At 33.1% G+C, this 16,078-nt stretch overlaps 2 protein-coding genes across 3 annotated transcripts; both read right to left on the bottom strand.

Moving 5' to 3' along the window:
- Nucleotides 1-1,725: 1,725 nt before the first annotated feature.
- LOC123890931 lies at nt 1,726-7,138 on the bottom strand. Its single transcript, XM_045940681.1, has 7 exons — nt 6,619-7,138; nt 6,097-6,174; nt 5,871-6,013; nt 5,673-5,743; nt 5,179-5,274; nt 2,174-2,266; nt 1,726-2,069 (listed from the first exon to the last, which is right to left on the bottom strand). The coding sequence occupies exons 1-7, from the start codon at nt 7,063-7,065 to the stop codon at nt 1,987-1,989; spliced, it is 1,011 nt and encodes a 336-aa protein (XP_045796637.1). The 5' UTR covers nt 7,066-7,138; the 3' UTR covers nt 1,726-1,986.
- Nucleotides 7,139-10,209: 3,071 nt separating this feature from the next.
- On the bottom strand, nt 10,210-14,450 carry LOC123890930 (ATP-dependent Clp protease proteolytic subunit-related protein 3, chloroplastic). Of its 2 annotated transcripts, none has more exons than XM_045940680.1 (10): nt 13,914-14,450; nt 13,537-13,644; nt 13,121-13,243; nt 12,900-12,959; nt 12,531-12,627; nt 12,361-12,434; nt 11,708-11,761; nt 11,527-11,610; nt 11,149-11,288; nt 10,210-10,481 (listed from the first exon to the last, which is right to left on the bottom strand). In XM_045940680.1, exons 1-9 carry the CDS (start codon nt 14,286-14,288, stop codon nt 11,178-11,180), a joined length of 1,086 nt encoding a protein of 361 aa, XP_045796636.1. In that variant the 5' UTR covers nt 14,289-14,450; the 3' UTR covers nt 10,210-10,481; nt 11,149-11,177. The 2 variants fall into 2 exon arrangements, with proteins under 2 accessions (XP_045796636.1, XP_045796635.1); XM_045940679.1 differs by having other exon boundaries at nt 10,210-10,514; nt 13,914-14,280.
- Nucleotides 14,451-16,078: the final 1,628 nt, after the last annotated feature.

The raw sequence follows: 16,078 nt of genomic DNA, 5'->3' as shown, positions 1-16,078 counted from the left end.
GTTTGACCACCTCATTTAGATTGACCACATTCTCCTCAATCTCAGCATCCAAGTCAACTTTTGCGTTGGCTTTCTTCTTCGCCTTCTTCGCCATACACTTAGCCCTTGATGCATCAGCGACACGTCGTTCTTTTTTTTGTTGTGCGATCCTCCTTAGATTGGCTCTCTTCTGAGCTCTTGCAATTGCTTTTGAATCACCAGTTGTGGTTCTTCCATTCTCAGCAACACGAGTGTAAGCAACCTACAAGAAAACAACACAAAAGCCGCTAGCTTAAGCACAACACATATGGAATGAATTCATATATCCGACGGATCTGTCAAAAAAACATTAAACACTCATTTACTAGATGAACTACATTCCTAACATTTAGTAAACACTTATGAAAAAAATATCCATCCATACATACCATGTTCTTCATTTCATCGGCCATTATCAAATGTATTTTGTCCAGTCCTAAAAAGGGGTTGGTAATGATCGTACAAGGAATGTGACAAAGTGAAGATCTTCGGTCACTCATAGGAGTATATATTTCATAAAACAAGCGCCGTGTATATGTTGTACGACGAGTTGAGGTGTGTTACTTTCACTAAAATTAATTGTCAATTAGCTAGAACTTTTAAACAAGGTTGTCAGAATCGAGATTTCTTCATGTAAAGACAACACAAATTGTTTTATTTTCTGTACATGATCAAAAACAATGTTTTTCTGCTTGTTTTCTCTTTTAAACAAGCTAGAACTTTCACTAAAATTAGTTGTCAATTAGCTAGAACTTTTAACATTGGGGTTTTCTTCATGTAAAGACAACACAAATTTTTCTGAAATTAGAGGAGGATTTGAATAGAAGGAAGGGTTATAAATGAAATTTCTCTGGTGATGACAAAGTGAGAAGAAGATGTTGCATCAAAAAGTAATTGAAACTTTTTGATTGTGAAAATGGTTTCAAATTTGTTAGCCAAAAGAAGAAGAGGAGTTCTGCATCGCATTCCACTGTCCTATTTTGCTTTTATTCAATTTTTTGATGGTTTTCAACAAACCAGACCGGGCTTGTTTGGGCCTTAATGGATTGGACTGTTGTTTTTGGCCCAGCAAGCAATGAGATGAAAGGGAGGGAAAGGAAATTCAAATTGCTGGCCAGAAGAAGCAAAGTTTTTGAATTTTTTTCAGCTAGGATTTTTTCTGCATGATTGTGTGATTGACATGTGGCAAAAATTACCCTAAAGCTGTGTTGAATTTATATAGTTAGTATGATAGGAGTATTTCAACTTTACGCTGGGATCAACGGACGAGAAATCTGCTCATAAAAAAGTTGCTAAAGTAAGTTAATGGAGTTGGTTTTCATCAATTAGTAAGATTATTTTCATCGATTTACTTTTTGGTTGATTTTTGATTTATTTTGTAGTTGAATTTTGTGTGTATTTTGTAGTTCAAATTTGTGTGGATTTTGATATTTTCAGTTGTTCTAAAAGACTAAGTATGTTGCGACCTCACTGCACTAAGATCTGAGCCGTCCGATTTTTATCAAACGGTTCAGAGCAGTTGACTGCACCATGGCTGACTGCTCTGAATCCATTTCCAAACATAAGCCCATACATACATCAGCTATCATATGATAAGCTTTTAGGGCATGTTAATGAGCATTTATATAAGTTGTTTATCCAAACACTTCATTCTGCTCTGGCTAAATTATACATGAATGCTAAGGGCAACAAAAACCAACTTAGTGATTGAGCGTAATGAAGTACTGGTCGTTGATATATCAGGAGGTTTATGGTACAATGTCATTGAAGTACATAAAGTTGGAGGGCCAATCTAAATAAATTACAGAAGCATGCACAGAATGGAAAGCATCAATCTATTGACCTCTCAAATTAGAGGAAATCAACCATGCAATTTTCATTGTAATCGATCTTTTGAATATCCATGTAACCTTTGTGCAATTTTTTATTCTTCATTTATATAAGCTGGTATCGGTGTCGATCGTAGCATTAGCATATGAATATTTGATAATTTTGGCTTTTAGAACCCACATTCAAGATGTTCACATCAACAGCAACCTCCCCGAGAATATCTACAAGAAAGAAAATATCGATGACAGGCACAATGAAGTCATCCTTTTTAAAACAAAATTTAAAACTAAAAAGCAAGTTTCCGCCATTTGAAAATGAAACCAACCTTCATATATAGTCCTTGCAATTTGTACATAATCTGGTATTAGATCTCTGTATATGATTCCATCAGGCCTAGCATCCAGTACTACCAGAACCCCTGCACGAGCAAATCTATATTTTTAAACTATAAAGTAAAAGGAAAGAAACTGAGTGAAAAGTGAATGGAAAGTGAAATGATTTTTAAGTTGTTGGTATTAATGAAAGTGAGAATAAAGTGAAAGGAAAGAAAGTTATAATTTTATTAAATAACATCAAGGCCCTTGTATTAAAATGAATGTATATATTTTGAATGTAACACAAGAAGTTACAGAATATATTATAATAAAATAACAACAGCAGGATGACTTTTTTTAGCTGAATACATCATGCCAAAGCCATTTAGCATAGCTCATATAACGTGAGAAACAGATAAATTGGTCTAGGTACCGTGAACAAATTCTAACCAAGGGCGCACTTATGTAAATTTTTGGAATTAAATGTACATTTCAAGCTTTCTGCTCAGATCTGGGGGGATGGGTTCCGAAGGTGGGCCGTCTCACTAAAATACTACTTTCTCTAACATTGCAACCAAAGGGTGGAAACACACATTTCAATAAACTTTCCATCCTTCCTACTTTCTATCCATCCACTTTTCTTCAAACCAAACAATGTGTTAGACTAAGTACTTGAGTCCTCTGCTTCAATTAAAGTCAGGTGTTGTTATCCAATATTAGAGGAAGCATACTGATAGGAATTGGAGCTTTAATATAGAAGGGATTAAGAAACCAGAAAACAGAGTTTGATTACAAGCTGTATTTGCAGAAAAAATGTGTCAGAGAAGAGACTTCTCAGTCCAATGGCAAAAGCCTGAACCCAGATTCCCCAAACTAAAGATATCACCTTCACTTCTCCCCAACCTCTTCCAATTCACGTTACCTTTCCCGATGCTCAGCATCCCAAGGATTTGTAATTACCATCATGCGGAAAGTTGTCATACAGATTTTACGGTAGCTAAACATCAAGTCCAGCTTAGAAAAAACAACTGCCCCGCCTAATTCGTCCAACAACTCTTCAATTTTCGGAATTGAGAACTTTTATGGGATGGTGGTTCCACGAAATCGCCAACTCCCACTTTTTCTTTTACAATAATCAGTAAGCTGGAATACGGACTTATACTTGATCTTATCATCTCCTCTATGAACATACCATGCACAAACTTTCAATTTGTGCCCTTTTTGGTAGTAGCAACAGACTGGCCTCCTTAAACAACTCCCTATACTCTTCTAAAAGCTCCTTGATGCTATTAAGCACTGAACGGAACTCACCATCCCTTTTGGAATTTGAGGTTGAGTCTAACTAAACCCCAAAAGCTAGCTCACGGGTCTCAAAGAATGGTAACGAAAGATGCTGACCTAAATACCAAATAGGGGCCACTTGAACTGGAAAAGCCGACACAACATAATGGAACAGGTGGTTAAGGAGGAAGTGCACAAGCACTGTGAGACGGATCCCTCACAGCTAAGCTTAATCGATACAAGCCTACCCAAAAAGCAAACGGAAAAAGAAGAGAAAAATATCTCATAGTACGGAGAGTCAAAGAGATGGTAGCCAATGAATTACAGAATGAACTGGATATTTTCTTCAACGATCTCTCCAACATCAATGCTCTTTTCCGTCATGAAGGCATTAATCATCATAGCATGGTCAAATAATTAATGAAAAAGTTAAGGGGTCTTAAATCTGTTTGTGCAATGTGGTTAGACTTAGGGGTGTACGTGGGCCGGATTGGGTTGGGTTTGGCCAAAACCAAAACCCAAACCACATATGGTACTCCGGGTTGGGTTTAGTAAAATAACCACCCATTATAACATTGGGTCGGGTTGGGTAAATCCACTAATTTCCGGGTTGGATTGAGTTGGGTTGTGGGTTACCCAAATTATTTTTTTATTTTTTTTATATTAAATATCTAAATGTTGAATCATCATATTTTTTCATAAAAAATAACTCAATCAATGTATTTTCTTGAAAAATATGGTAACTTTTTTTCACTATAAAAAATAATCACCCATTTTTTTGTGTAAATCTACTAATTTACGGGTTGGATAGCGTGTTATCCAAATGATTTTTTTGATTTTTTTTAATATCAAATGACTAAACCATGAATCACAATATTTGTTTATGAAAATTATTCAATTTTTTAAAATTTTTAAAAAATAATGCAAAAAATTATCATATTTTTTCATAAAAATTATTCAATATTTTTTATTTTCGTAAAAAATAGTATAACTCATTTTCAATATAAAAATATTTAATAATCAAATGAAAAAATCTTTAGTATTTTCATAAAAAAAATTCAAGAAACATAGCACTATTGGGTTAGTGAGTTTTTTGGGTTGGGTCCGGTTTTACCCGAAACCCGACTTTTTTAATGGGTTTTTCATTTTTGAAATCCATATCCACCCACTTGCCCGACCCAACCCACTTTTTTGGGTTGGATTGGGTGGGTTTGACCGGATCGACCGGATTTGCCCAACCCATGTACACCCCTAGTTAGACTTAAGAGGACACTTTGAAAGTAACCACAATCGCCACAGCAGAATATTTAAGATGATGTAATATGGTAATAGAACTCTGGAAAGAATTACATTCTTTTACACTTAAAATTCCAAAATTAGGCTCCTTAAGCCAACTACTCAATGTCAATGAGTTTAACATAGGAAGCTATATATTATTATCCAAGTTATCAAGTGCCACATCATCTAATCCAAAACCAAAAAAGGGAAAATCAGCATTAGAAATGTTGCTTACCACCATAATTTAGGCTCATGTATAAGGTTTCACTTTAAAATTTTCAAATGAACAAATCACAACAATAAAAAAATTATAGCACAGGTTGATAACTCTTTGCCTGACAGATAGGTTGATCTAATTATTGATCATAAAATTTGGCATCAAACTCAAAGAGTATGTCTATGTACCGTATGAAAAGCGTTCAAACTTTATGCATTTACGAAAACTTTACTGAGGTACCTGGTGCTACCCAAGATTTAGTGGACTTGTCAGGCAATGGAGCAAGCCAGAGAATATTTCGCAAGTTCATTGAATCATCATATGTCACATTGGAACCTGAAAGGAATAAAAAAACCAAACAACACTTTAAAAGTTGAGAAACAAAAGAAAAAGTGATCAAACATTTAGGGTCTGTTTGAGTGGGATATTATGGAGGGCTAGTCTATATTTTAATATGCACTTGAAATTTTTAAAAAAATTGAAAGAATACCGTCATTACAAGAACCTCTTAACCTTGGCAACAAAAAGTTCTGTCATCTCTCCCTGATAGACATGTTAGTTGAGGAATTTAAAGTTTGTTGGTTAATTAGTTAGTAAGGATTAGCTTTTACTGAGATAGTTACAAGTAACGGAGTTAGTCTATTTTAAGAGAATTAGGGACTTAGGGCACATGGTTTGTGATGGGAATTAGGGAGTTAGTCTATTTTAAGAGAATTAAGGTTATAGCAATGTACCTCTCTGACAAAAACCCATATTATACGGGAACACTTTTTCATCATATGTCGGGTATTCCCTTGCATGGAATCTGCAAAATGTAAAACCGTTGCATTCTTAAATCAACATAGAGAAACATTTCAATAAAGTGAGTTATATATATCTAATTAATTTGATGATATATATGATTACTAACTAGTAACTTATCAACAACATACAAGATACCAAGTCTTCCAGAGTCTTTTGATAGAAAGAGATGACCATGGAAAAGATCAAAGCGACTCAAGGCAACATCAAACCCAACAGAAGGACCACGATCAACAATGAGTTCAAACAAAAATTGCATATACATGTTCAGTTCCTGCAATCAGAGAAAGACAAATGCAGCATCACTATCAGTACTCTCTCTCCCTAGGGATCCATTATTGACTGTTGAGAACAAACCTCGGATATGAAGCGTCTGCCATATGGAGTTCTTGTGAGCTGGCAACGATTTTCATTCGATCCTTCAACATCAGGTACCTGCCACATTGTAATTGTAACTCTCAAAGGTAAGATTATAGCTATCTAACAATTTTATTTTATTTTTTGTCAAATATCTGAGTGGCTAGACTCGCACACTTAATTGTGGGAAGTTCCAGGTTCGAAATCATACTCCATATATGAACGTCACTACAGCTAGCAACTGAATTGTACTTATGGGACAACTATCGAGTAATTTAAATCCTCAAATTTAGGAAATAACATATTAGTCGTTTGTCCCGTGAGCTTAGCTCAGACATTACCTTATATATGCAGGGGACCCGTTCATCCCGCTTATCCACTTAAGAATGGAATTTCTAGCCACTACGCTATTCAGAGAAAAAAAAATTACTAAGTTGACTCGTTATTTAATTTAACTAAAACATGCTATTTTGCAAAATTGAAAATAAGCAATTGTAAATATTTATTAGGTTTGTAACTAACTGGGATGATGGTTGGATCAAGAAGTCGATGAATGGCGGCAGGATCACCACCGGAATCAACGGCGAGGCGAGCAAGTTCCAAAACGGACTCTGGCGGCCACCAAATCCTATCATTTTGGTTTCTCCGGTTCGGGGCGGTGAATTCTATCCGGCTCAATTTACGATTACGAAGTTGTTCCGATTTGGTTGGAGAAAAGGGGACAAGGAATTTGAGGCATGACTTGAGTTGGCGTGCTACGATGGGATTGACGGATTTGGACTGAGGTGTGGGACCTAGCAGAGATAACAAATCGGATGGAGTGGCTTTTGGAATTGAGATGGAGGAAATAGATGAAGAAGGAAGAACATTAAGCTTAGAAAAGAATGGTGTTCGAGGAAAAGATGCTGAAGATGATGTAACTGAAAATGAGATGAATAGTGCCAGTCCGAAAACTGAAGGGTATCTCATTGGGATTCACCTATCAAAGTGCACCAAACTCCACACATGACTCTCTTTATGGCATTTTCCCATGTTTTCTAGTCCCTATGTCCATTTTATAATATTCATTTTCACTATTTTTAAAAGTATATAAAGTAAATATTATTATATAAAATCTTGTTTGATTTGTTTATACGAATATTTTAAAAGTATCAAATTTTTATAATTTTTATTAATACATAATTAAAGACATTCGTAATTAAAATTATTGTATTGTCATTTGTGTTGTGGACGTGGTCAATGAGGTCTTATATTTTAGAATGGAGAGAGTAATTATTTTCATTCTTTTTTTGATATAAAAATTATTTTCTTTTTATTTTGGTACATAAAATTATTATTTTTAGACACATTAGGTTTTTTTTTATACATTAGTTATTTAATAGTATATATTTAAAAAACAAATTTTCTCTTATATTTGGAGGTAATAGTCTCTAATTTTAGTTTTATATAGTACATTCAAATGGATCTCTAATTTATAAATATTTTTAAAAATTCTTTAACTATCAAATTTTACTTATATTAATTCTTCAAAGAATATATTAGGGACTAAATTGATAATAAGTGGTTAAATTTAAGGACAACATTAACAATAAATTGTTAAAATATAAGGACTTAATTAATAATAAATGGTAAAATATATAAATCAATTTAACAATTTTATAGTCATTGAAAATTTTAAAATAATCATAATCTCGAGGACAACTTGAGAGTGAAATACAAAAATCTATTTGAATGTGCTATAAAATCAAAGTTGGAAAATCTTTTTTTCTACCCCTACATTTATCCATTTACCACAACAAATAACTCAATATTCCTGTTATACCCTTTTTATTATTTCACTCCACCCTTTAATTTAGTCAAAATTAAAAACTCAAAAAATTAGTTCTGAAAATCTAACCACCTAAACTGAAATTTTTTCAAAACACTTAAATAAAATTTTCCGGTAAAAATATTGCAAACCAGACTAACTGAATGAAGTGTTCTGGTAACAAAAATGAGTCCATATCCAACCACACCCATACCTCACCAATATTCACTTTTTCTTTTCTTGATTCAAGAAACAAAAATGAGTCCAGATCCAACCACTTCACCCACACCATGACACTGACACTGCTCCGGCTCCTAAATCACCATGTTTTCGCAACACCCTTCTTCTCATCTTGTTCGCTCTCTTCATAGTTCGCTGCTATCTATCTCTCCCTATTCGTGATGCAACAACAATTCAACCCAAATCAATCTTCACTTCACAAGGAATTAAAAAACACATGCAGTTCCAAATCCAACATACATGGTATGCCTTTGTTATAGGATGATTCTAAAACGTGTGAGAGTGATTTGGGAAAGGCTTTCAAAGTTGAAGGAATTGAGATTTTTCAACCAAATGAGACTTTACCCGAACACTTTATTTACCTATTCCGGTTTGCAATTGAAAGTTAGAGGAATTTAGCTTTTTCAACCAAATGATACTTTACCGGAACAATTTCTTTAACTATTCCGGTTTGCATTTTTTTTACCGGAATGCTTTATTCAAGTGTTCAGAAAATTTTCCAGTTTGCAATTTTAAGTTTTCCGGTTTGTAACTTTGATCAAATGTAGGGGTGAAGTGAAATAATAAAAGGGGTAAAATGAAACACTTTTTTTGAAGTAGGAAGAAAATATTTGTTTTTTACGGTTTTACCTTATATATAAGGACATATTCGTCCATTCAATTGTAAATGTTGGGGTAAAGTAATAAATGTAGGGGTACTCAATCGATTTATTTATCATCAATTATTCAATTTTCCATCTAATAACACAACATTTCTTTTTTAATATCTTTTTCTTAAATAACATCTCTTTTTATACTAAAATCATATTTGATAGGAGATAAAACCAATTCAAATACATGGAAAGAAAAAAAATCCAATTCTAATACATTGCTCTTATTACCCTTTGAAATAAATAAATGAAGAATTCTATATTCAAATCTCAGCCCCTATATATTGCAATGTACCAATACATAAAAAGAGTTATATGGGACCAATACATTACTCTCAATTTTTTAGTCTAATGGCCAAAATTTCATCACTCTAGACAAATAAGTGAAAAATTATAAATTCAAGGCAGAGTGAAGGAAGTGGTGCATGGTACACAAGTTCCCAATAACATTATAACGAATACAAATTTTATAAAATTCACGGTTAAATTGAAAGATTATATCATATAGATCATCCATAATTTTTTTTAGATATCAAATGATTTTCACAAGTTAAATGATATTTTTTAGATATCAAATGATTTTTCAAATGAAAGCTTAAATGCAATTTTGCCCCCCCAAGTTTCACAATTGCTTGATTTTGACCCCCACATTTTAATTGTTTGATTTTAACCCCATAAGTTTCACAATTGCATGATTTTAGTCCTCCAAGTTTCAATTATGAAACTTAGGGGGTCAAAACTGCATTTAAGCCAAAATCATTTGATATGTTATTGAACCCGTCAAGATTAACGGTTTATGAGTTTTTATTGAATACCGTTAATTTTGATGAGTCTCAATAACATATCAAATGATTTTCAATTTCTCTAAAAAAAAATTTATAGATGATCTATATGATATAATCTTTCGATGCAACGGTGAATTTTATAAAATTCGTATTCTTTATAATATTATTCGAAATTTGTGCACCATGCACCACTTTCTTCCCTCTTTCATGATAGAAAAAGCCTAAATTCAAACCTAAACCACTACAATATATTACAAAGTTTTATGTTCATAACCACGATACATTGCTCATTGAACCAAACACACTGAGTTGGAGTTTGTAAGATCTCAATTTAAATAATCGAGCTAAGTCATCTTCACTAAACTAAATGGGTTACGGTAGTGATTCTCTTAATGAGATTGATTAAAAGCTTCGCAGTTCAAGGAACTCATTGGGTCACATTAATTGGATAATTCAACATCTGAAAACTTTTGAATGCAAAAGGAGAACAAAATACGTATGTTTGCATGTGCTTGGAGGTCAATAAAGACAGTTTACCATAGGAGGAAAACTAGCAAATTTTACAATACAGAAACAAAAGCTGAGAAATGAAGAAGAAACACAAAGAACTCTCCAGCTAAGAGAAAGAATGTGAAGGACAACAAGAATATGATCATCATAAGCAAACATAAATATGACCACATACATAAATGAATGATCAATTTGTTGTGTTCTTGTTCAATCATTCATGCCTTCTGTGCACTACAGCTTTCATAATAACTACAGTTTCCACTTTTCAGCGAATAGCTGTGGAACATTCCTATTCCTAGGAGCCCTGGATAATTTTTTTTTAAAAAAAGTATAAAAAATAAAGATAAACAGAAACCTCCTACATATGGTATTAGGGCACGGAACATCTGTAACCTGCAAGGCAGCAGCACAACTTCAGATCAGCGCCTACACATGAAAATGAGCAATCACCTTTGTCTACTTGGTAAACAACATATTCTAGATACACATCACATTGCAATAATACTATTCACTAGATGTGCCAAAATGGTTATCTTCAAACTTGCCCGGTTATTTACAGAAGAAAGGTTTAAAGAGTTCAACAGAAAAGTTGGCTTTAAACAAACTAGTTACTGTATGAATCAAATGTTGCATAATATGTCTACCACTATCCTTATTTTTCACTTAATCTACAATGTAAACAAAGATTCAATTAAAGAAACCAGAAATACTATTTAGAAATACTTCAAAACTTTTAAACAAAAGTTATCCAAGAAAAATAATAAAATAAGACAATAAGTATAATATTTTGAAACTGGTTCAAATTTATAAAGGGTTTAAATTATTCAGAACTGGTTTTCTAATTTTCCAAACATTGCAGTATATACTGCAATCTCCTATAGATTTTATTCCAGAGGAGCATATGAGCTTTTACAAGGGATATATCAGTTCATGCAATCAAATCTCATGCAGCAAGCCCCTTTACACTCCATCCATCAAAACAGAGGCAGGAAGCATCATTCATTGAAAATAAGCGAAATAGATAAATTCCACATTTGAGAGAGGACAATAATTGACTTACATTAGCAAGATATGTATCCAAAAGAGGAACTAAAATCTATTTCCAGATTTAGCTCCAAGTTTAGCACCAGCAGTACCATTTTCCCAATCTTCCCGAGTAGGAACCTCTGCCATAAGCGACTCCTGGCCACGCCAAAGAATCTGGGAACAGCGTGTTCCAACATTGGTTTGGTCAGCAAAGCATGCTTGAGAGCATAGACTGAAGAAGATAATCTACTTACCAAGACCCCATTTGTTTTTATTTTTTAAAAACATGATTTTAAATTGTATGCTGAAGTAATTTGCCCCGCAAATCTTCAAATTTGATTTTTTTTTAAATAAAATTGATTTTCATTAAAAAAAGAAACAGACTCTTAATCTGGTGTAAATTAGCACTTACTTTGTCAATGACCCCGAATTCCTTAGCCAATGGTGCGTCCATGTAAAATGGTCTCCTCATCTTGGTAGCAACTGTCTCCTCAGACTAGTAGTTTAGAAAATAAGCGAATAACAAAATATTAGATTCTCTCCCATGTTCATTGAATAAATATGATATCCAATACCTAATGCATCATACTCACATTTCTCGTATGTTTGGCCAGTAGTTTAACTAGAGTGTCCCTGTTTGTTACCACCTGAAAATTTTGATGTACGGGCAAATATTTCAGAGACATAGTTGGACATTTAGGTCTAAATAAAAGAACATCAAGAGTGGAGATAAATAGATAGATGCATAGGTTTATGAAAGATGTTCAGGTTCACATTTAGAGTCAAATTACAGAATCGAAACTACACATGGAAGAAAGAATGATCCATTCCAAATATCCGGGGGTAACTGTGGAATATTTGAGTGAATATAAATCGCAAGTCTTGAACTAAAAGGTGCCCAAATTCACATTTACCAGCTGATTGTAGAAATTAGGTTTGGATAGTAAGATAAAAATTTAAAATTATGCTCAATTATAGTAAGGAATTACATCAAGATATTATATTCATAATGAGAGGAAATGAATATGAAACTCGAGAACCATAATTGAAATGACTATAAAAATTTCAACATAAACAAAGTATGAACGTGAAATGCTTAGTAATAAGAAAATTGATCCCATAAAAAAAGTGTTACACGAACATGCCAATTCTTAGACACTAACATGAGAAGAAAAAAAATAACAAAACTAAACTTCGGCATTCCTAAAAAAAAAAAACACAACGTAGCAAAATAAATTTGACTAACCTCCTTTGCATGAATATAAAGATCACTTGCAGATCTCAACCCAGATGATGGGACACGAGGCTGCTGAATCATGGCTGAAACAGTACCCAGTAGAAAAGTATCAAATCAAATCCGTGAAAAATTAAAGAGCCACAAACAAAAACATAGAAACAATTGGGCCCACACCGTACCTTTTGCGTGCGGCATCATAAAGCGTCTGCCAGGAGTCCCTGCTGCAAGTAGTAAACAGGCTTGACCAATAGCATTTCCCAATCCGAGTGTGTTTATCTGCTCAGGATGCAAAAGGCACAAACGTGAGACGGGATGTTTTCAAATATTATCAAAGAGACAGGATATTTAACTGTGGCACTAAAAAGAATGCATGCAGTTATTATAAACACAAGTTATTGTGCCACCATGCTACCAGCAGCATGAATTAGTTATACAACAGCCCAATTACATTATGCCTCACAATTTCCATAAATCAAAGCAACCCACAATATTGTCAAACCATTTGAAGTGCATTGTCATTTGTCCTTTGTCAACGAGAACAAACAAACCTGACATTTCATGTGACCCAATGCATCATAAATGGCAAAACCTTCTGTCTCAAATGCCACCTAAAGTCAAGAACAACAAATGCACGAGATGAGATTGAGAAGGTAAGAAAGGAGGGAGGAGACGGTTATCTTACAGAGATATGAACCATACAAATGATGTGCCAAAGTGCAGACAGAACATCAAGCATTTCAATTTAAAGAGCAAGCTGTTAGCCAATTACCGTTTCTCCATCTGCTCGTGTAGTCCCAGTGGAATTTATGTAGAGATATATCGGTTCTTCAGGTTCCACAGAATTCAGGAACATAAGCTGTGCAAGAACAAGCTCTGTGACAGCCGACACCAACTGACAGGAAGAAACTAGAAACAGTCATAACAGTTTGTACAAATTGCAATAGCGAAAAAAGAATAAACCAATATACGCATAACAGAATTAGTGCAAAACTCAATCCTATCACACAATAAGACATTAACCTTATAACTACAACTTGCAATTACCAACAAAAGTACAAATTAATACAAGTTTAACTACCAGAATAAGCGTGAAACTCACTCAAGCCTAAGACAATAATAAGCAATACAGTTGTAAACAATTAAACACCAAAAATAGCACTAAATGCTGCATAATTGAACACTTACAGGCATGCCAATGTAAACAATTCGACCGCTGAGCAGTAATGAAGGCAGGTCAGGTGGTGGCCTTCTGACACGTCCCCTGCCGCCATATCTAGCAGAAGCCCTTGCAACCTATTTCAATCACACCAGATAATGATAATTAATTAAAATTAAAATTTTAAAATACCTAATTTCAATTTACCACAAAAAAAAAAGGATAATAATTAAAATTAATGCAAACAACATACTTCTAATCGTGATTTGCTGAAAGTGTAAAACTTTTAACACTAAAATGGATCAAAATTAACCTACGAACAATAGTTTCTACTAATTTTCAATTTCTAACAAGAAATAGAATATTAGGTTAACAGAAAAATAAAGAAATGAAAAATTGAATTTACTGCGGAATTGGCCATGAGTTGAGGAGAATCGTAAATATCCAAAAAAGGAAGATTATCGGGATTAGAGGAAGGTTTAAGAAGTGTATCAGGGGAAGAAGCAGCGACGGAAGCGAGTTTGGAGAGAAAAGGGTCGTTAGGGTTGAAAGGGGGCATAGGAATTTTGGATTTACTAATTGCGTTAATTGTTCTAAGAGTTTTCAATCTTCTTGGAGTGAAACGAGAAGAAGAGGTTGATGAAGTTGGCATGGATATTGGTAATCGAAAAGATGTAGTAGCCATTGCAGTTGAATACACGAACGACACTTCAACTGAAAATTGGAAGGGATGATAGATATATGAGGCGAGAGATTGTCCGAGTGTATCTTTCTGTTGCATTAATTAGAATATCATTTTATCCGTGAGTTTAACTCAGTTGCCAGAATATTAGATTATTTTTGGAGTCGGGGTTTTAAACACCAGTCATCAATTTATTCAAATGATGAAATTTTTAGCCGCTAGACTACTTGTGAAAAAAAATATCATCTATAAAATTGGATTTTTTTTTAAGAAGTCAAAGAAATATGTTATACATGGAAATATAGTTAGGCACAAGATGTGCTTAATTAAGGAGTTTACAACTTCTACACACGAGAAATTCTTAAGTGAGTTCTCACCTAAGAATATTAACGGTCAGAAGCTCAATTAAAATCCTAAGCAAGACAATAGATTTAACCACCACATATTCAAATCATAATTAAAACTTTTCTTTCTAGTCTTCAACCACTACCATGATAATCTTTTTACCTTGCCAAACAACATCTCCACCGAAGAATCTTTATGAGCAAAAATCCTACTTTTGAGAAAAATACTCTAAAATTTCGTATAGATATAAAAAAAATGTAAGAAATTATGACTTTAGATAATTCAAATCTAAGAAGATTTAAGATTTATGCTTGTTCATGGCTGGATTTTTCGGACTCAGGACATTCGATTAGCTGTAAGATATTTTTTACCATCTCATTCAAGTGCTCTGTAATACTCCCTCTAGTCCTTTATATAAGAAAGTTTTTATTTTTTAGATTCATGAAATGATTGATGTATCTGGTCCATTTTTTAGACCAAATACATCAAACATTCTACGAATCTAAAAGTAAAAATTTTATTATATTAAGTACCGGGACAAATAGTATTTTATTTTGCTTATTTAAAAATACAAAAATTGGAAGATTTAATTATTATTATTATTATTATTATTATTATTATTTTCACAAAAAATATTGGGACATGGTAGTCTCTTTTCCAATTTTTTCTTCTCTCGTATATAGAGTGTCTAGTAATGTATCACTAAAATTCATCATACACACAATTTTGAAATTCTACATTCAAAATTGAGTAAAAGTGTTTAATCTAACAATGTCAATTGAGTTAAGTTTTACTGTCATAACTTATAAGTCAATATGAATGATATGATCATTTGATTTTATAATATTAGTATTTTAAAAATATAACTTGTTCCTCATTCTTTCTTTTCTCTATTTTATCTTTCATTGAAGAGTTAAAATCACATAATTTGCTCGTACTCTAACTTTAAACATGGTAGAGATTTCTCCATCACTTTTCAAATATGAGATGAGTTGGATTGGAAATTTCCCTAGTGTTATGATTTTATTGTTTGTTGATGAAGAAGAAGTCTTATTGTAACCCTTCATGTGGGATGATGAATTTATTGATTCATAACCTATACTACAATACCTCAAATGCAGCCAAAGATAATTAGTTGGAGAATAATTTGAAAGTGATGAAGATTCGTTTAGAGAATATACATTGATGAATATTCATATTTTGAGGGACGTGAAAGTTAAAACTTAAAATTAGTAAATATAATATGAACACAACTATAATGAAAACTCCAGTTGAATAAATTCAATTGAAATATTTATGTACGAGTTGTTTGTGTTGTGTTTTTAAATTTTGTTGTTCCATGTTGTATGTAGAAGTAACGTGTGATATAAATAGAATGTGTCATTACTCATTAGCGTATTCACTTGTAAACGAATAATATTGATTTTTCTTGTGTTGCAAAGACAGAGGGTTTCGGAGGATGTTTGGGAGGAGTTAATAAGATCTTGATTGTCTAGTGCAAAAATATAGCATAGTTACATGTGTGTTTGACACTTGGGTTGTTA

This window comes from Trifolium pratense, linkage group LG6 (assembly GCF_020283565.1).
Source record: "Trifolium pratense cultivar HEN17-A07 linkage group LG6, ARS_RC_1.1, whole genome shotgun sequence".
NCBI lineage: Eukaryota > Viridiplantae > Streptophyta > Magnoliopsida > Fabales > Fabaceae > Trifolium > Trifolium pratense.
Note: the sequence above shows the minus strand (reverse complement) of the source record. Positions and strands in the feature narration are given on the sequence as shown.